At 43.9% G+C, this 20,908-nt stretch overlaps 1 protein-coding gene and 1 long non-coding RNA gene across 4 annotated transcripts; one reads left to right on the top strand and one right to left on the bottom strand.

Annotated features, from left to right (window-relative positions):
• Nucleotides 1–1,500: 1,500 nt before the first annotated feature.
• Nucleotides 1,501–15,339, bottom strand: LOC142903352 (uncharacterized). Of its 2 annotated transcripts, none has more exons than XR_012929227.1 (3): nucleotides 15,222–15,339; nucleotides 11,639–11,750; nucleotides 1,501–1,891 (listed from the first exon to the last, which is right to left on the bottom strand). It is a non-coding gene; the product is annotated as an uncharacterized LOC142903352 (long non-coding RNA). The 2 variants fall into 2 exon arrangements; XR_012929228.1 differs by lacking the exon at nucleotides 15,222–15,339 and adding an exon at nucleotides 12,901–13,044.
• LOC142903351 (homeobox protein OTX1 B-like) lies at nucleotides 13,241–18,576 on the top strand. Of its 2 annotated transcripts, none has more exons than XM_076048919.1 (4): nucleotides 13,241–13,514; nucleotides 15,126–15,306; nucleotides 16,098–16,249; nucleotides 16,928–18,576. In XM_076048919.1, the coding sequence occupies exons 2-4, from the start codon at nucleotides 15,210–15,212 to the stop codon at nucleotides 17,843–17,845; spliced, it is 1,167 nt and encodes a 388-aa protein (XP_075905034.1). In that variant the 5' UTR covers nucleotides 13,241–13,514; nucleotides 15,126–15,209; the 3' UTR covers nucleotides 17,846–18,576. The 2 variants fall into 2 exon arrangements, with proteins under 2 accessions (XP_075905034.1, XP_075905035.1); XM_076048920.1 differs by lacking the exon at nucleotides 13,241–13,514 and adding an exon at nucleotides 13,910–14,262.
• Nucleotides 18,577–20,908: the final 2,332 nt, after the last annotated feature.

Genomic DNA, 20,908 nt, shown 5'->3' with positions numbered 1-20,908 from the left:
GGGCGGGAGAGAAGAAAAAACGTTTAACGCATGGACATTCACACACACAGCGCATTGGGGGGGGCGGGGGGGGAGTAGAGAGAGGAGTGAGCCTAATTCCATCAAAGACTGAGAAATTAGCAATTAATTTATTCGGCTCCTTTTCTACTCGCAGCCCAGATTGTCGGTTAGTTCTACAACATCTGGTCCAGAACAGGCCGAGCAGCGGCGGCGGTGGCGGAAGAGCCAGGGAAAATCTTCCCCTCCTTCATTGCTTCCTTGTCCACGGGAGATTAGTTTGGTTCGATGTGAAAAGTAATCATTAAAAATGTTGCTCTTTTTTTTTTTTTGGGAACACCCCCCCCCGCTTCTCAACCCTCCCCGTCTGTCCCTGCCATGCAGAACCGCGGCGGCGGCGGGCAGCACCTTTATTTGCAATTGTAATTTAAAGAATAATTAAAGAAGTTAAATGATTCTGTAAATGTAGAACAACTTGAGTCTTTGTGCTCAAGGGTGCATGAACCTCCGCCGTATGGCTGGTTGCTCTGATAAACTTGGTAATGAAAGGACGCGGCGCCGCGCTAATGACAAATTTTGTTGAAGTGTTGTGGATTTGCTCGCCCTGCCGTCGTCGCCAGCAATGCCTGGACTTTTAATCTGGCTGCTGCTGAGAACGGCGCCGTCAAAGAGTTAGTTGGGTGTTGTTTTTAAAAGCGCATTTGTGGGGAAAAAACATCATAGTAGCCTATTGAATCGTTCATTAATGGAACTTTTTTACATATAGAGTATTAGATTCACTTTCAAGTCAACAAAAAGCACACTCAGTGGTGCTATCCGAAATTCAATCAACCAACGGTAATGTGTCCCTAGGCCGTCGTTGTGATTTCCCAACCGATATCTCTGCTAGGGGAGTGACCACGCCGCCAGCCCCCAACCAGGTGTCGGCTCCGCCTTCTGACAGGTCCTATGTTTGGGATCTTACCAAAACATTTCAAAGGTCCAATAAAGTATCAGTTTCAGTCTCGAGAGGTCACAAACAGAGGGCTAATCAAGCCATTTTCTGGGGAGAGTTTGAGATGATCAAACTGATGATGATCAAATGTAAAGCAGCGCTAGACAGTATGTTCACAGGCACAGTCTAAGTCACAGAGTATGTCCAACATGCAGAAGATTTTTTTTCAATTATTTATTTTGTAATAAATTTATAATAAATAAATTCAATAAATCAGTTTTTTGGTTCAACTGTCACCGCTAAAATATTATGTTTAAATATTCATTTTTTCAAAAATTTTTTTTTGAAACAGGAACCAACGTTACGATTCTTGTTTAAACCCGAGATCTATACATCTCAAGCGGACAGCGAGGTGGCTTTGTGAGCCAGCCACATATATATATTTATATTTTAAATATACATCTAAATAGAGCTTTAAATCTATTTTCTTCCTCCTCATGTTCTACTTATATCAGGTCAAATCCTGTAAAGTTCAGCCAAAACAGCGGCAAATACACCTCCGCATGCGCTTGTATACACACACACACACACACACACACACACACACACACACACACACACACACACACACACACACACACACACACACACACACACACACACACACACACACACACTTCTGCCAAAAGCCGCAGCTGTGCGTCACTCAGCTACTTCACGTTCGACCACTTTAAAGTAGCTTTGTTATCATTGGTTGTCTTTCCTAAAAGTAGCAGTGAACAGTCCAGGCTCACCTCAGGGTTCCTCCACGGATCCTACCTGGGTTCAGGGCTGTTGGCAGCTGCTGCCTCAGTGACCTTGACGGTTTGTCCTGGGCAGGTCCGAGCCGTCGCTGTGGGAAACCGTCCCAGCATGAGGCAGAATGGAGGTGGAAACAGCATCGCAGCTTTGAAAAGTCTCCTGGAGGAGTCACAAAAACAAAAAATGTAAAAATACCAGCAACCCCTAAACAAGACCACAGAGGGTATGAGGCCGAGATCACCAATTGAGGCTTCAATTTGTCCAAATACTTGGAGGAATGTTTAAAGACATGCAACGCAATAATTGTGGTCTCCTATTGTGTTCCTGAGGATCAGATGCTATGAGACATGAAGTTCAGAAGCCAAGGTTTAGGAAACACACTTTAAAACATTTTGGTTTTGTTTCCACTCAAACTTTTTCTTTTTTTCCTTGTCTTATTTATTTACATTTATTTGGAAGGCACAGTAAACAATAGCTAACTGACAAATGAATGGTTTATTGGTTTATCTGTTGTCTCTGACCTGAGGTAATGTGATCAAAAAAAAAAAAACAAGACACCTCTATAATCTAGACCTCTGGTTCACAATAAACACTCAGAGTGAACTAAAAGTAAAAAAAAATAAAAAATGTTGGTCTAAAATTCGACCAAACATCAAAACGGCGTTTCACTTTCACTCAATATCGACTTTGGCAAAAAAAAAAACCTGCCCAACTGCCGCGATATTGTATTTTCCCATGATCCTCTTGGCAACTCCCTGCCACCAAGCAAAGCAGCCCGACATTACCCCCAAGCAAAAAAAAAAAAGTGAAAGAACACACAAAGGCACAAAGAGGCGGAGGGCACAGCAGTGATGGCGGCCATCTCAGGCCCAGAGGACGGAGGAGTCGGGCCACTCCAATTCTGAGCGAATGCTAATGAGATTGCTCTGATCCCTCCGGTGCTTCCCATGTTTTCAACACCTTCAAGGACCATATGGCGCTCGCAGCATAAAGACAACTAAATGAGAAATCTGAACGTTTTTTTGTGACGCCGGGGCCTCTTCGCTTTTCAACCTGGCCGCCCATTCAGCGGCGCTTCCCCGAAGAGCAGGAGGACGCGGCGGCGGCGGAGGAGGAGGAGGAGGAGGAAGTGGAGAAAAGATAAGAAAGACGCTGCGACATGGCGTGTGGACGGGTAAACTTTGGGAGGAAAATATAGTTTATTTGCAAATCTCAGAGTAATGATCAATTTATGGGTGCACGAGGGGCCTTTCGAGTCCTTTTGAGGCCAGAAGGGCAGAGAAAGAGCTGGAGACGCTCAAATTTGAAGGCTGGTTCTCACAACCGCCGTAATGAGATCACTAACATCTTGAGCCGGCCTCCACTATAGCCACCAAACAACAGGCTTCCCAGATGAAAGGTGAATGGGCCTGGGTTCCCGCTGGCTGGTTCAGAAGCACTTTTAATAGTGCGGCGCCTTAAGAAAGGTTCCCGGGCAGTGGCTCATATTAGTGGCAGAGCACACTGCTTAATAGGATGATGCCTTTTGGCTTTTGTCATGAGATGATTAAGGGCTTCGTTGTCACCGCTGCCTGTTGAGCACAAGGCACTAGAATCCACTCCGCTGGGCGTCATTGTCTGGATGTGCGCGGTGGAAAAAAAAAGGGGGCTCCTTTTGATGAAAACACCTCTCAGGGATCCATCAGGTGAGCTCGGCTTTTTGGACCCTCACATCTCTGCGGTGCTCTTCAAAATGATCTTGAGTGCTTTGTTTTCCCCTAAAGACCCTTGAATCTTGCTCAAAGACAAAAGCCGCCGAGGGGAGCAGCGCCTGGACAAAACTTTCCGATAGTGGTCCTTCAAAAAGGAAAATATGTACACATCACCGTGATCCATTTGCCCCAATGAATCGCCTGTGCTGCCTTCTGCCAACAAATACTTTGTGCCGCTTGATTTCAACAGTGATGCCGGTGGAACTGCGCAACAGACAGAATCTCTTTTTTTGTCTTTAGAGACCGGGTAACGTCGATATTCTTAGAGACAATGCTGCGAATGGCCTTCGCTCAGTCAATCGAGAGCGCTCCACTCAGGTTTCAGAGCAATCCTCCAGGCAAAAAGCACAGGCGAAGAAAGGTCTTTAAATTAGCTCTTTTTGTGTTCCAAATAAAGCAGAGATTGCGTTTGTCGTGCAATCGCCACAATTTAGCCGCAAAGGTGAATGAACAGAGAATCGCACCGTGTCCATTTTCCCCCCAATCAATGCGGGTCCTTTCAATCAGGAGGGCTTTATACTGGGGATTAGTTTTGGTGACTTAAGAGGCTGGACTACCTCCGTACCCCCACCATCTGCAAGCGTACCCCCGACCCACCCTGCGCCAGGGAAAAAAAAAAAAAAAAACAGCACCAGGATACTGCCGGCCTATTCACTCCGTCCTAACAAGGCGGCTCAAGAGAACAGACCCACTCCAAGTAATTAAATCAATCCCTTTGTGTTCCCCAATATTCCCCTTCAGTGGGTGACTGCCCAAGATCTGATTATGGCTCTAACTGCATATTCAGGCTCAAGCTACAACTTGTCTACAACTACCTTCTTTAATACATAGAGATACATAGATATGTATATGTACATATATATCTATTGAATTGCAGTCAGCATGGCCCGTCTCCGTTATTGCACCTTTTTTTTTTTTTTTTTTAATAGCAAATAAAGTCAGAGCTTAGCGAGGCAGGACCTGAAAGACCAGGGCCAGTCATGGACTCCAGAAGGCGTATTCAGAGAAAGCAGCGAAGACTAGGAGAAGTTCGGGTGGCAGACCCGAAAGACAAATTGGATTAGCAAGTATTGGATTAAAGGTAAATCGGAGGGATAACAAACAAGAAAAGCTGCCTGTGATCACAGGGTTTAATATATTTCTTTTTCTCTGTGATCCCTTTCTTCTTTCCCTCCCCCCATTTCACCCTCTTTCTTTTCGAGTAAAGATCGCAGGCTTAAGACAGACTTATTAAAACTGGGATTAATTTGTAATGCTCTCTGAACCCTCGGGTCAACCTGAGATTTGTTATCTAAAGCAAACAGGAAGAAATGTACTATAACAACACGGCGAGGGCTTTAAATTCATGTCTGGGGGATCTCAGTCATCCCTGAGATATTTATTCATGCAGAGCAAGAAAACCCCTGAGGCAAAATTGTGGAATAATTTGACTAAATCTCTGTATTTTTTTTATTTTTTTTTTTAAAGAGTATTTCTTCACAAAAAACACTTCCAAGGAGAACAAACACATCCGGTAAAGTCAAGACAATTTACTATCTGTCATCCTTGGGAAAAAAAAAAAGTAACTACATATTTAATGGTAAGAGGAAACTTGAGGACACTTCTCAATATCCTTAGCGTTAACATAGCACCGCCTCAGATTGTGATCTTAATCTTATTTGGTTGCCGTTTGCTCGGACAGAAAATTTCTGCGGTAGCTTGTGAGTTTGTTCCTCCCGCTTCAAGGGGCCGAACTGAGCGGCCTCAGAGCCGAGCAGCCTTTAAATCTCTTGGCTCGCTGCCTGTTCATGTTTTGTTTCATCAAACAGTCTCTGTTTGAGACCGTCTTTGTTTCCTTTGCACTCACAAATGCTTTTAGACAGTACATATAATATATGTATATACAGTATATACACTGTACATATATGTATATATATATACACACTACACACACACACACACACACACACACATATATGTTTGAGTGTGTGTGTGCATGTGTGATGTGTGTTACTCCTTTTCGGTTCATGCTTCAGGGTCAGTGTGTTTTGGCAGGTGATTCAATCTTACTTGTTTTAAAAGTGAGTGGATCAATAAAACTGGGATACAAATTAAAATCCATATGTGTACATCCATATTTTTTTCTAACATAAGTCACAGACTTTGGAAACACTAGCTGGATAGGTTAGCCTAGATAGCCTTTAGCTATCCTTAGCTTTCACTTACCACTTATCTTGTGTTGCTAGTTTGCAATGAAAAAACGCTGACAATGAAACAAAAGCCTCCAAATAAATTAAAACCCCTCAAAGGCTAAACATTTACATTATTAATAAGGGATGTGTGGAAACCAGGTTAAATAATGTGGTTTTTAACCTAGTTGTGACATCAGGACGTGTGCATACCTGCCTTACATAGTGCCACCATCTCTCTGAATTCTTTAACAATAACGACTCCATTTTAATTTGTGTTAAACAGCTCGTTGACCCCTGCAACAAGACGAAAGACGGGATGCCTCTCTCCCGCTGTTTCATCCTGGCGTTGGAAGCCGTGATCAATTTCTCACATGTCCATTTTCAATCCGTAATCCTCTACAAATTGCCCTGCGTTGCAGTTTGTGTATCAGCTATTTGCACTGGATTAATGTGACTCACTGGTGGCGAGTGTTCAAATCAATGTTTATTAATGGTTTCTTTAAGTGTTTAAAGATTAAGTCATTAACATATTGATGAAGTTTTCAAAGTTGCCCAGGGAGAGAAAAGGAGCCGGAGTTGGAGAGGGTTTTGAGGAGCAGCTGAACCGCCGCCAGCCGCCTCAAACAACAGACGGAAGCAAGAGGAGAGGAAGAAGAGTAGAGGAGTTGTTTTATTTTTTTGAGAGGAAGATGCTACCTCTCATCGATGAGGAGTTCCTTCTGATTATTTATACGGTTGTGTTGCCAGAGAAAATTTCACTTTATACAGGACAAAAAAAAAAAAAAAAAAAAACAGAAAGCCACAAAATGTTTTGTAGTTTTACATTTAAAAACTGCATAATTTCAACCTCCCCGTCAATATTGAAATAACAACTGTCCCAAAATATAAACCCACCAAATTACATCACTTGATATTAGGGATGCACCAATACTGATACCAGTATCAGGTGTCAATCCCGAAACTGGGGTTGACTGCTCTACTCATACTTCTAAAATATGAGCCGATACTAAGACGCCGATACCAGTTGCATCTGTATGTACATGACAATTTTGTTAGATTTCTGTTAGTACTGTAGTGAAACTTGTGACAGCCACCCCATGTTCTACAAAAGCATGCTGAGGAATGTTGTTCAAATAAAAGAACAGCTGTGGGAAAAAAAAAGTAATTAAGCACTCGGTATCAGCATTGGTGAGTACTGGAAAGCACGTACTCGTAGGCTACTTGCTCTGTAAAAGAAGTGGTATCGGTGCATCCCTACTTAATGTAGTAGCATAATGTTTGACATCAATGATAAAACACATTAAACGGCTTCCTTCATTTGTAACTCCATTCAGACTGATAAAGTTGAGTCTCCCTCTTGTCTTGTGAACGGCGTTGTGTTACAACGCTGACTTGACTGCAGTAGGTGAACGGCCTTAAACACAAAATGTGTCCGTCTTTTGATCTGCAATCTACTGCACGGTACCTTTACTGGGTTTCAGAAAGCCAAATCAGGCAGTACAAAAAAAATGATCCTGATGCATTTAGAATGCTTTAGAAAGGTATTTTTGTTTGTCACGGTGAGTCAGCAGACATTTAACAGTAATTTTAACAGCTGAACCGAAACAGTAGCAGAGAAACGGCCGGAGCAGAAGGCGCTCGACCGCGTTTGATGCTAAACCCATTTTCACGGTGTGGATTTTCAGCGTTAATATGTGTATTCTCGCCCAATTTTTTTCACAGCGCCACAGCTTGTCCCCCTCTCGTTGGGATGCAGCGCACTCGACCAGGATTGATTTTACCATTCAGCAGCGACCCGCCGCAGCCCTTTGGCTCACCATGGTAATTCTCTTTCTCACCTGATAAGGTACCTGATCCATAATAAATCAATTCTAATTAGTTTTATGTTTGGGGGGCTGGCGGCTGCTCAGCCTCCTTCCTGCCGTCATCCTCACTTGTTTTTCAGCCCGCCAGTCATCTGCACACCTGATATCAGTTAATCTCCTGATTATTAAGTGTGGATTATTGACGGTTGGTGGGAGGGGGAGGGGGGGGGGGGAGTTGTGTGTGCTGCCGCCTGTTGTATCAAGGACGTGTCGGGTTTTTCTTTCCTCTGCTTGTTTTAAGGTTGACTTGTGTGGAAGGGCGTCAAAGAGCGGGGCTTTGGTGGGTACCACATGTCCTCAAACTTCTCCCAGATAAAATTTCCTCCTCCCGCCTTCAGCCTGAAGTAGCAATGTGATGACATTCAGCTGCGGTTGTTTCAAGCGCAGAGCGCTTTATCAGGCGACAGTCAAGGTGGAGCAGTGGGGACAAACATCATCACACCTTGATTGTTGAGGCCCTTTGTCCTTTAGCAGCCGAGCCAAATCACCTCTTTATTATCAGTTACTTATCCTTCCTGCAGGTAGATTGGTTGCGGAAGCGTTTATCTGATCCTCCAAAAAACATGTGCCTTTGGACAACTAGGACAGGACAATTTTTCATTTTTGAAGATACCCACTGTTTTCTGAGATTTCTGTCCCCTGTTCAAATGGTTCAAATCTTACTTGTGGAGTTTTGTGAACCAAAACCACCCAATGTAGGCTTTCGTAAAAAAAAAAAGAAAAAAAAAAAGACTTATTACATCGCAAAATAAAGGTAGTACATGTGCCTCCCAGCACCATCACCTCATCCCATGCAATCGATTCCACAGGGAATTCATTTCTGTTTGGTTCATGCCCGGCGTCTGTGCATTTGAAAGTTGATGCTACTCTCTTGAAGGCGGATTCATGCATAGACGTGGCGACTTTTGTAGTCGGCAACGGTTTTATATGATAAGCTTTTTTAGACGTTCATAAAATCAATATGTAATCCTGTGCAGGGGCTTATCCCCAGGACTGGGCCATTTGTGGGGCTCTTTGAGCTTTGTTACAGGTCTTCTGGCAGCTCTGTGCAGCACATTGATTAGCTGGACTGCCAGAATCCTATCAAATGGCCGGCTCTGATGATGGAGCAAACTCTCCCAGCGCCTCTAGTTGACTGGACCGGGAGATAAGGACAGAGGGTAATTCCCTCCCTTCTGCACAGCCACCAGGGTGGGGAGGGAACCTTGTTTCTGCCCTCGGAAAACAGAATCTGGAGCATTTTGGGGTACGCGCCTCCCAACGTTTAGAGACATGACACCCAGCTGAAGGTGGATATTTCATGTTGGTGGAATCCTGGAAATTCAAATAAGAATTTATGCAGATTTAGGTTGAAAAGCTCAGATCATAGTCACACACAGGGGAGTGACAGAAGTAGGACGCAATTGCCAACTTTGTTAACTTCGTTAACATTGTTTATGTCAGAGTGGACGTTGCAGTTTGATCAGACCTGGGCAACATTTCTTCATCAAATGAAGAGCAAAGAAAAGCACGAAAGGACCTTGACTGGATCTTAAAATTGCTGCTTATCACGGGTGGAAACACACCGAGCGTTGTACCAATAGGAAGGTCTGCACTGTTACCAACTAGTGCCAATGGGATTGAATGAATTAATTGGTGAAATGATGCCCATCCAGTCACCTTGCGCAATTTTAAAAATGGTTTCCTGCGACCTCTTTATGGGAATGTGGTGCATCAGATTATGCAAAAGTCTCACCAGAACAAACTCAAGTCTTGATCTGGTGTCAGTTTTAAAGGACTGTGAAAAGCCAGAACAGCCAAAGATATCTACCGAGGAAATACCCTAATAGCTCCCTTCATTTAATATGTATTCATTTTTTTTTAGTACAGAGAGAGGGGGTCAGGGTGCAGAATGGTTGCATTCCTGCGAGGCTTGCTGGCGCTCACATGGTTACGGCTGCTCGGCATTGTTAGAGATATGTGAATGAGCACTGGCCATGCAAGTTTTAACGTGATTGCCCGAGGGGCAGTGGAGTGAAAGAGCGAAGAACAGAGCCGGAGAGAACAGAGAAGGGGAGGGGTGGAGGGGGGGGAGGGCATAATCCTAAAAGGATTGAAAGTCGCCCCCACCACACACACGCACACACACACACACACACATACACACACACACATACACACACATCCACCTCTGTGTTTCAGGGGTGATGGGTACTGGATGGGGTCAGTTGCTTTCGTGGCTCTGGTGTCTGATCACAGCCCCTCCCCCACCCGTTTCATTGTTTGCCTTCCTAATGAGAGGGGCGGGACCAGAGAGCCTGTGATTGACGGCTACAAGCTCCTCTCTCTCAGCGAGGAGTAGCTGCTGTCTGTACTGTACTCCAAGCCAAGTAGTCCTTCCCCGGGCGTCCGTCACTCAAAACAGCTGACACACACACAACTACACAGTGAACAACAAAATACAGAAGACAAGAAAAAACAAGCCTGCTGTTTACAGCACGTTTTACAGTGCCTGCCTGACCTGGGTCTGTTTTTAAACATTAGAGGGAGTAAACGCTGACTTATTCAAAGTTAGTCTAGATTTTTTTTTTTGGCCTTTTTACTTCTTCCATTCTTCCATTCAAACCATTGTTTGTGAATTGTTGAGAGTTGAAGGGATGAAAAAAAAAAATCTGACTTCTTGCCAACCTCATAAAAGTTTATGGAAATTAAACTTGCGGCGTTTAGAGAGACCAAAAAGCTGAAGTCGGAAGTCTTCCCAGAATTCACAACTTCGCTGTTGCTCCAAACAAATCATTGAACTGCATTCAAACAACAATCCACTGTGAGCATTTGTAAAGAAATGTATGTCTTTTATATTCATGTAGTTATAATGTACTATAAAGTTTGTCTTGTTTCTTGGTTCTTTGAAAATAAAAACTGATAAACAAATGCAGACAAACTTTACACATTCAAACAAATCCACCTGTAGGACAGGTTTCTGTGGTCTGCACTTAATTAAAGAAAGGCATATATGAAAGCAAAATAAAATAATTAATTAATTAATTAGTTACTTTTCCTTAGTGCCTTCAGTTTCAAGTGCTCCCTTTGGTGCTAACGTGCTAACTCTGCTAAACAAGAGTCGCCCAATAACCTCCAGTCTGTGTTGTTCCAGTTAAGACAGCAATTTTGTCTTTAAAACTGCTGAATTAAACCTCAGTTTACTCACAGCAGGTTTCTAGGAATGTCACACCGGTTCAAGTTAAAGCTGTTCTAAGTCTTTACAGGAATGTGATAAAGGAGATATTTACCATCATCTTTCTTATATTTGCTTTTTTTTTTCAGTGTGACATTATTTCAACTGCTAACGGATTCATGAATCCTTTTTAAAGATCAAGACATGAGAAATCAGCATGGGGAACATTATTTTTGTGTATTGTTGGTTTTTAAATTGAGAACTTCTGACACTAATTAACTTTAAATGTGTTCTATATTTTATTTGTTTATGTACATTTTGTTTCTCATACACTAAAATTGAACTGATTCTGTAAAGGTTAGTTGTGCAGAATAATACAATCAGCCAGTTTTTTCTTTATATTAAAATTAAAATAATTGAACACTTGCATTTTGTTCTCACGCCATTAATAAAAAGAAATAGTGAGGTCATGAATAGTTAAGTTGCTTACACTGATGGAAAAAGAATATTTGCAATCTTAAATAAGGAGTAGAAGGGGGTAAAATCCTACTGATTTTTGTCATTTTATATGCATTTATTTTGCTGGGGGGGGGAAATGAGATGTAGGGTTTTAAATGTATGCATATAAAAGAAACATGAGGTGCGTGGAGGTGGAGGTGGGGCGCTGTGAGGTGAGCCTGATGTGACGTGGAGGAGTCACATGATCACACTTGAGCTGAAATCCTGCACTTTCTCTTTGCCGAGTCAGCTGGCCTTGTCAAACGCTATCATGGCTTCTCATAAATGATAGTCTCTGAATAGTTTTAACTCTCTGTTAAGCAAACGTCTTTAAAATTATAATCAAATGTAAATAAAGCCAGAAAAATTAAAATTCAAGACAACAAAATTCACCTTCAGGTAAAAGAAATTTCGTGGCACTCATTTTAAAGACGCTTAAGACAAGACAATTAAAGTATTTAACCAACCTGAAAGCTCCAGCGGAGAACCATCAGTTTGCTCATGGATCCACCGTCAGAACATCTCACTCCATCCTCCCACCGAGCTCCACGGTTCCACCTTCACCTGAGCTATGACCTCCTGCGCACAGCGGCAAAACTCGTCAGCTGATTTTCATCCAGCACTGGCACACACACACACACACACAATTCTGTGTGTGTGTGTGTGTGTCCTCTCTAAAGTCTGCAGGAGCCTCCTGGCTGAAGCCTCCTGCATGCTCTCTGACATCCCGGGATTTTAATGCATCATGCTTTTAATGAGCGCCGACAGTTTGAGAAGCCTCTCCAAACTTAACCCCCACCACCTCCCACACACACACACACACACACACACACACACACACACACACACACACACACACACACACACACACACACACACACACACACACACACACACACACCTCTTAAGGCCTGCCTGATCCCTGGATTTACAGGCTTAGTATTAAGAAAATACTCCTGCAATTTGGGATTAGAGCCCCTGAAAACCCCTCACAACAACAATGGCGCCGTCCATTTGATATCTTGATACTTGTGATCAATCGTCAGCTTTTGTCAGACAATTTTCTGCGGACACGCAGACGAAATGAGATGAAAGGAGATCTGCAGAGTATTCAAATCGATTTACCCTGAACACTGGCCAACCTATTTTCTTTTCTTTTTACTTTCCTTTCGTTTATTGAAGAGCAGCATATTTATGCAAACAGTTAGAAATAAAGACATCTCAGAAGTAGAACTTGTATTTTGCATTGCTCGTGATTTTAAAAAAAAATGTCTATGTTGAGTTGCAAAATCAGATATAAAGGCCTGAATGAAATTAAATTGCTAATGTCAGAAATGTAAAAAAAATAAATAAAAATAAAAATCTGACCTGTATAAATATATTCTATTCCATTTAGACCAGGTGAGGAGGGCCCGATTTCATACAAACTGAGCAGTTGAGCTTCAACAAACCTTTGATTACAGACCACTATTATAGTTAAACAACGGTCCCTGTGGATTATCAAATCCAACAGACTTCCCGAATCAAAGGTTGACTTGTGCGCTGTGTAAACCGTACTTACACAGCGCGACTTCAAAATGAACGTAACTTTTCACCTACCACATATCACCGAATCACAAGTTTGACTTTTTATGCTAGCTCAGTGTTATAAGCTAGCTCGAGAGGGCCGCAGTGGCGCTCTTTTACTGGGCCCTCATTCCAAACAGAAACCATATGATGACGTGCTTACCCAAGGAAGGGTGTTAACAAAAGGGGTAAAGAAAAAAAAATCCCAACCATTCCTGATTATTCACTTGATTGGAGGCCCTGAAACATTCGGCACCAACAACCGCAGCGTTCCACCGCTGCCGTGCCGCTTTCTCCGTCGACTCTCTCCGACCGACACGTCGTCACGTCACGTCTGCCAGCCGGGAGGAGGACCTCACGGCTACCGATCTCGCACGCCAATTGGTTGAGCGCCGCGCTACCGGAACCCGCAGCGCCGCTGCGATTGGCTCGTCGGAGCGACAGCAACGTGCTTCCTGGACTCATAGAGGCGCGGGCCTCGGAGTCGAGCATCAATCCCCATCCGTCAACACCGGCAGAGGAAAGTGGGACGCGACGGCTTGAAAGACTAATTTTGTTTTTAAAATAGTAATTATAAAATTCACCATCCGGGGTCATCATGACAGAGCTATAGTTCTAAAAGAGCACGGGGAGCTGGTAGTCGCATTTTATTTTTCCTTTTTGGGCCATAAAAATAAACTTTTTTTCCCCTGTCTTTCCGTGGATGTGGATGTTTCTCAAACTGTGGATCTCATTTATTGACATTTAAGAGGATTTTTGTGAAGGGATCGGAAAGAGGTGAGAATCCGTCATTATTCGATTTGTGTGTGTGTGTTTTTTTTTTTTTTTTTTTTTTTTTTTTTTGTTAGTTGTCAAAGTTGTTTGCATGAATTTCGTGTTGTTCTTGACATGGCGAAAACATCTGCCAGACAACTTTAATTTAGCCCATTCAGAATCAACTACCATAATTTAAGCCATATAAAGACATACATATAAAATCAATTTCAGCATAACAATAACATATACAACGGATTTTTTTTTTTCCAACCCCAAATACATAGAAAACGAAACGAATGTCTTTGAACAAACCCGCAGCAGGTCAAGCGGAACTGACGGGCCGTAATGTTCCTAAATTAAAGGCACATAAAGTCAGTTTAAAAAAAAAAAAAAAATGGGTCTGATTGTTCAGGTGAGCTTTATCTTGTGTCGAGCTCATCTGAATTCTAATGCGGTTCATTAGCACCCGTTGTTGTTTTGTTTTTTACATTCACTTCGCGGTACTCCTTCCTGCGGTTATGGAAATGAGGAGCAAAGTTGGGGTTCACCAGGAGGCCCACGGACCCTTTTCACAGTGCATGGAGCTTCTGCTGCTGCTGCTGCTGCTGCTGCTGCTGGTCCCCAATTTGAGCATTTACCTGCTGAACGGACCCCGGGGGGTTTATGGAAATTCTTATCTAAATACATGGCCGCCAACAGCGACTCATTATCGGCTGGTTTATCAAGGCTGTAGCCAAAAGAGAAGGAATTAAGATTTAAATTATCTAAGGTTATTCTCTAAATATGTGATATCATCGAATGCATCCATAAAACGTGTTTTATAATATATACATATATATATATATATGTTATTACGTGCGACAACAGAAAAATGCTTATTTAAAAAGAAAAAACTGGACAGCATGGCTTCTAATTTAATCACGTCGTTTTCAAAATACTTTACTCGTTTGAAATTAAAAGCTGTTTTAATGAAACTGTGACATCCTGGCAGAGGCCTGCTTTTTCCTCGCAGGTCAATTTAATTGCTCGCTATATTGAGTTAATTAAAAAAAACATTGGTGGTGATGATCATGGTGATCATGATGTGCGTGATAACGAGGCTACGTGAAGGCCGCGGAGGGAGGGGAGTAAACAGAAGTCTGTGTTTGAGCAACAGTTAAAAATGTTTTGCCCTGTGAAAATGAGCCATTTATTTTATTTATTTTATATTTGTATTATATAATTTCTTGACGAAATACGGCGTTTGGAACGAAACGACTCCTGCTCCCACTTTTGGAACTATGTTGATTTGACTGTTTTTCACAAAAAAGAACAGGTCAAACAAAAAAGTTTTCGTTTCAAACACACATTGAATGAAATGATAAATTTAAAAACATTATGAATATGGCTATGTTTGCAACCTGTAAAACTGCAAACGTGTCATGTAGTCGTAGGCTACGTCAGGCTAAAGTCAGATTCTCAATTATTTAAATTACCAGAATTCTTCGTCTGTATATGTGCAACAAATACTTTTATGGCTCTAAACCGTTCAATTTGAGTTTCAAGTCATGTATATTGAAATTATCAAATGACTGTGACGAGATGATTCCATTTGTATTAGTAATAAATGTCCCAACCCTCTCTGTTGTACAGCGGCCGAACCAGCACCTGGTTGCCGGGGAGAAGGTGCACCTATTCCGGCCGTCCAGACTCCGGTCTCCCCGCTGCGCTCCGAGCATGATGTCTTACCTCAAACAGGCCCCGTACGGCATGAACGGACTGGGCCTGAGCGGAGCCGCCATGGACCTGCTGCACCCGTCAGTGGGATACCCCGGTACGGGCCGGAACTCGGTGGAGGGATCTATTTTAGACAAAAAACAAAACAAAACAAAACAAAAACAAACAAACATCCAAATTATTCGTTTTTAACACTATTCCGGAATCATCCTGATACGGAGCTCGAAACTCTCTGGCGTGCGTGAAACTGCGTTTAGCAGCTTCGTTTAGAACTCGATTAAAGCGAATAATAAAATGTGGCTTTTCTTCCCGTAAACGTTAAGAATTAAAGCGCGATGTTTCATGCGATTTTTTTAAAAATGTATTTATTTGTTATTTTTTTACTCAGGCATATAATCTAATTTTTATTGAACCTTTCAAAAAAAAAAAAAAGTTTAAGTGAGACAATTAAGTGGAGTTTTTCTACAAACAAAACCACCGGACACAGCCAACTCTTCCCAACAATACTTCCCGGTGGAGAGGTTTAAGTTAAAGGCGGGCTGAGGGGAAATGTATTGAATTTGAAAGTTGAAGAATTAAATCCGCAGAAATGACCAAATGCAATATATTTAACTAAGGTGTGTGTGTGTGTGTGTGTGTGTGTGTGTGTGTGTGTGTGTGTGTATTATACCTGTGTGACATCACGAACATCACTGAAACTTTCCCCAATAAATTATTATTATGCTAATTATTTGTCACGTCACTTTTGAGTTAATTCAAATATATCGAAAGACTTCAATTTATAATTGAAGAGAATAAAGAATCATTAAAAAAAAAAAAAAAAAAAAAAAAAACACCTAACTTCACAAATGCTGAATGATGACTTTTTTTTTTTGCACCCGTCCACAGGGAACCCGCGGAAGCAGCGCCGCGAGCGCACCACTTTCACGCGCACGCAGCTGGACATCCTGGAGTCGCTGTTCGCTAAGACGCGCTACCCGGACATCTTCATGCGTGAGGAGGTGGCGCTCAAGATCAACCTGCCGGAGTCCAGAGTGCAGGTCAGTCGGTCAGCCAACCACCTCCCGCCCCCATTCCCCTCCCGCGTCCCCCATCCCCTTCACTCGCCACTCCCCAACCCCACACCCACCGCGTGAGGGGCTGTTTCACAATACCTGCTGAAGTTGAATCGATCTAGTCTTCTTCTTCTTCTTCTTCTTCTTCTTCTTCTTCTTCTTCTTCTTCTTCTTCTTCGTGAATTAGACCTGAGTTGCTGCTTTACAGTTCAGCCAGAGTTCACAGTGCAGTTCCTCTGGAGCTGATCCCATCCTGCTGCACACTGTTGTTTTTTTTCCTTCATGGACTCCAGTGGAGCAGCCTTGCATGAACGAATACCCAAAAAAAGGGAAGAGAAAAACTTCGAGGTCTCCACAGAACAGCAGATTTAACCCTATGTCCTGCCGAAACATTTGGAGTGAAAGAAACTTGAAAAAAGTGAAAAAAGTGAAAAGTGAAAAAAACTTTTCTCAGGACAAAAAAACTAAACTTTGTGATAGCAGTTTTCCAAGACTGTGACCTTCTCAGATCAGTTTTCCCACCCACCTTTTAATCAACTGCAGTTCTTTAACTGGGCGGGTCTGCAGTAGAGGTCAAAGGTCAGAGCATCGTATTTGTGCGTATTTGTGTGTATGTGTGTGTATGCTGACCTCTGCCTGCCTTGTCCCCGCCCACCTCCACAGGTCTGGTTCAAGAATCGGCGGGCCAAGTGTCGGCAGCAGCAGCAGAGCAGCAGCAGCAGCGCCAAGTCCAAGCCCATGAAGAAGAAGTCGTCCCCGGCCAGGGAGAGCACCGGCTCGGAGAGCAGCGGCCAGTTCACCCCACCGGCCGTGTCCATCTCCTCTTCCTCCGCCTCCTCCTCCTCCTCAGGCTCCGCCCCCTCCTCCTCCATCTCCTCCAACCTCTGCGCCGCCGGCCTGATCAGCTCCTCCACCTCCGTCACCGCTCCGGTTTCGTCCATCTGGAGCCCGGCGCCCATCTCCCCGGCGCCGGCCCCGCCAACGCTGCCCGACCCGGCCGCCCCCACCAGCGCCTCCTGCATGCAGCGTTCAGTGTCGTCGTCCTCCTCATCCTCCTCCTCCGGGGCTGGGAGCGCAGCCGGCGCCACGCCCTCCTACCCGGTGTCCTACAGCCAGGCAGCAGCGGCGGCTGCCGCCGCAGCGTACAGCCAGGGCTATCCATCCTCGGCGTCGGGCTCTTACTTTGGCGGGGTGGAGTGCGGCTCCTACCTGGCGCCCGTGCACTCCCACCCCCACCACTCTCACCCCCCCCACTCCCACCACCACCCGCACCATCAGCTCAGCCCCATGACGGGCGGCTCCATGTCAGGACACCCGCACACCCATCACATCGGCCAGGCGTCGGGCACCGCCCACCACCCGTCGCACCACCCCCACCACCCGTCACACCACCACCACCACCCGTCGCACCACCACCACCACCAGGCCTACAGCGGCCCCGGCCTCCCCTTCAACTCCACCGACTGTCTGGATTACAAAGAGCCGACAGCAGCAGCGGCGGCGGCCTGGAAGCTCAACTTCAACGCCTCCGACTGTTTGGACTACAAGGACCAGGCCTCCTGGCGCTTCCAGGTGCTGTGACTGCTCCACCCCTTCAAGTCTCCTCCCCTTCCTCCTCCTCCTCCTGCTCCTTTTTCTCTGAGTCCTTCTCTCTCTGAAGATCCCGGCATGGACATTTGAAACGGGAGTTTGAGCTCCAGCCTGGTCAGCGGAATTATTTTTTTATCCACTCCAGAACATCATCACACTGACCCCCGCATTGCCTCTGCTGAAGGCCTCGAATGTTGAAATTATTTGGTGACATCCACCAATCAATGAAGAAGTCCACTTTCATCCGGATTAAGACGGGAACAAAAAGCTTTTTTTTTATTATCATTATTGGTAACATTATGAAGACGGACAAGGAGAAAAACGTATGGACTTTCGAACTTTTCTAAGACTTTCTATCAACAACAAAAACAAAAGAAAAACTTGATGCTGCTGCTGCTTTAATTTCAGGTTGATGCTCTTCACTTCTCTGAATCTGACCTTTCCCCTTAGCCCCCACAACTCCTCCTGACTTGTAAACTTGAATCCGGTTGGTTGGTGTGGATGTGGCTGTTTGGAGAGTGAATTGCAGCACTTCTTTGTAATGTGAAAGGTTCGACTTCTTTGTTTTATGGGCTCGAAAGAAATAAAATAAAATAAAATTTAATTAACAAAAAAAGATTAAACAACCACAATGTGAATGAGACACGAAATGTCAGTATTGCATTGAAATTTTTCTGAAAGGTGTACGTTCGTGTCTTTATAATAAAGTCTTGTTAAAACACTGTTGGTCCACAGAAACTGTTTTTCTCTTTTACTAGCTAATTACAGTCACACAAACATTTCTTCTTATCACTGACTACAAGAGGCGGCTTTGATGTGTTTGATCCAGTGCCCCGCTTTGGCTGTCGACCAAGGCATTCGTTATGCGATCACGTTTTGATTGATTCATTTTACAAACAGAGCCCTTTATTTGTCTGGTGAAGTTCTGGCTCTGTTCACACACTTATGCTTGGAAGCTGCCCAGTATAAACAGTGTCTCGCCTGTCTAGCGACTCGCAGGATTGATTTTAATATTTTCAACTGTATCATACAAATTAGTGGATTCTCCAGCAGAGAATTAGTGTATTTTCTGAGCAAACGTGACATTTGTTAGAGGCTTTTTTTTTTTTTAAACAAGTTGTCGTCCCCAGCTTGGCAAGGTTAGCTAGCCTTTAGCCACTAAATGCATTTAAACTTGTTTAGTGCAAACAAACGGGGGGAAATATTTTCACATTTGCCTCTGAGCTAAAAAGCTAATGCAGCGCCATTGATTATGTGGTAAAAAGAACATTTTAAACCAACCTTTAGAATTTCATTTCACGATTTAAACTGAAATTTGCAATTGTTCTTGGTGATTTGCAATGCGGCAGCTACGTGAAACGCGTTGGTTTGTCTTGGCCTGTCAGCAAAACCGGATGATATAAAACCACGTTTCTTTAGACAAGACACAATGTCACTAACTGGATCTGCCATGAAGATGAAGCGGTAAAAGTTGTCCTCTTCTCGCACCACCGACAAGTGATGACGGCAATCACGTGACAGAAGATCCTTGAAGAAACTATTGAGAACTTTTACATTCCAACACACAAACAATAACAATAAAATACAAAATTAAAAAGCACTTCTTGAACAGCTGAGGATCTGTTTTTACACTCTCAACACTCAAAATTCACATCTCTAACCCAAACCCTTAAATATTTGGACTTATAATTGACAGAATTCTCCCGTTTTTGAAGAGAAAAGAATCGACAGAAGTTCCAATTCCAGCTCCAGGAGCGGCTCTCCGGAGCAGAAGCAAAGTGATCAATATTCAGACCCCACCCCACCTTCGCCACTGCCTGCCACGCCAAGTCGGGCCACTCCGCAAACATGTACACTGGCGTCCCCTCTGTTTGCCCGCCTCCTTCCGACAGCAACATACAACTCATTTGATCCACGGGAAAAAGGGACGAATCACGATTTTAATTAACCACCGGCCCACTTCCGCACAGCCGTCCCTCCGGCAGCTGAACAAACAGTTTGTCGGCAAACACGGCGTCCGGGACGTGGTGTTTGCCCACTCGGCATCCTGCTGGGCCCCACCGGCACCGTGCATGGCAGCCGCGTGCAAACACCGGCCCAGGGGATTTAGCACATTAGCACGAAGAACCGCGTTGAGGCAATCACAACGGCTTATTCAGAAGAACAGCTGCTGGAGATGTCTTGTTATCCCCTTTGCCGCTGGGACCTTGAACTTCTGATTCCTCATCTTTGTGAGCGACTCCAGCTCTGTTTTCTGGCTTCTTTTTCAGAAGAGCTGTATTGTCTTTGAGGGGAAATGTATACCCATTGTCCCAGTGAGACTTTCGGGGGTTCTTCAGAGGCCAACAAAGTGTCGCCAGTTCCTGCGGTCCTCAGCGAGGACGACAACTAGGAGCCGCTGATGCAGCCAAAACCCTGGAAGAGTCCTGGAGATTTTCTTCACTTCCTCTGTGGGGTCAACAAACAGGGCCTGTCGCCTTATTGAATTTCTGGGATTTTTAGTTTCAGGCTTCAAAGCAGTTTAGCTCCGAGACTGCCAGAGTGCTAAAACCGCTATTGTAACCACACGGAGACGATTATGAGAACAAATATGCTTCAAATAAATTGTTATTGCTGGTTATGTGATATTTGAAACAGTATGTAAACATGCCAACAGTTGTTCCAGTGGATCCAGGTAGGCTAATGGTAGCTATGGTCCAGCAGTAGGGAAGATTTTGATGTCAATCACTAACCAGTAACGACTCGGTGCCAAGGGATTCAGTAAGTAATGGAATGAGTAAATGAATAATGGGATGCTGTAAATAATGGGCCCTTAAACTTCCAAAAAAAAAAAAAAAAGATTTATTAGCCCTCTGTTGGTGTCCAGGTGGTTTCTGCGTGGACATAGTCTCCTCTGTCCTCTGATAAAAGTTGCACTGTAGCGTCGGTGGCTCTATGGAATGAAAAAAACAACAAATAAAAAACAAATAAACAGCACGCACACACACACACACACACACACACACACACACACACACACACACACACACACAAACACAATGAAGGGGGGAAGAA

Source organism: Nelusetta ayraudi, unplaced genomic scaffold, assembly GCF_046127955.1.
Source record: "Nelusetta ayraudi isolate G7.1 ecotype Tasmania unplaced genomic scaffold, CSIRO-AGI_Nayr_v1 ptg000109l, whole genome shotgun sequence".
NCBI classification, from domain to species: Eukaryota; Metazoa; Chordata; class Actinopteri; order Tetraodontiformes; family Monacanthidae; genus Nelusetta; species Nelusetta ayraudi.
The sequence above is the reverse complement of the archived record's forward strand: the minus strand, read 5'-3'. Positions and strand labels throughout refer to the sequence as shown.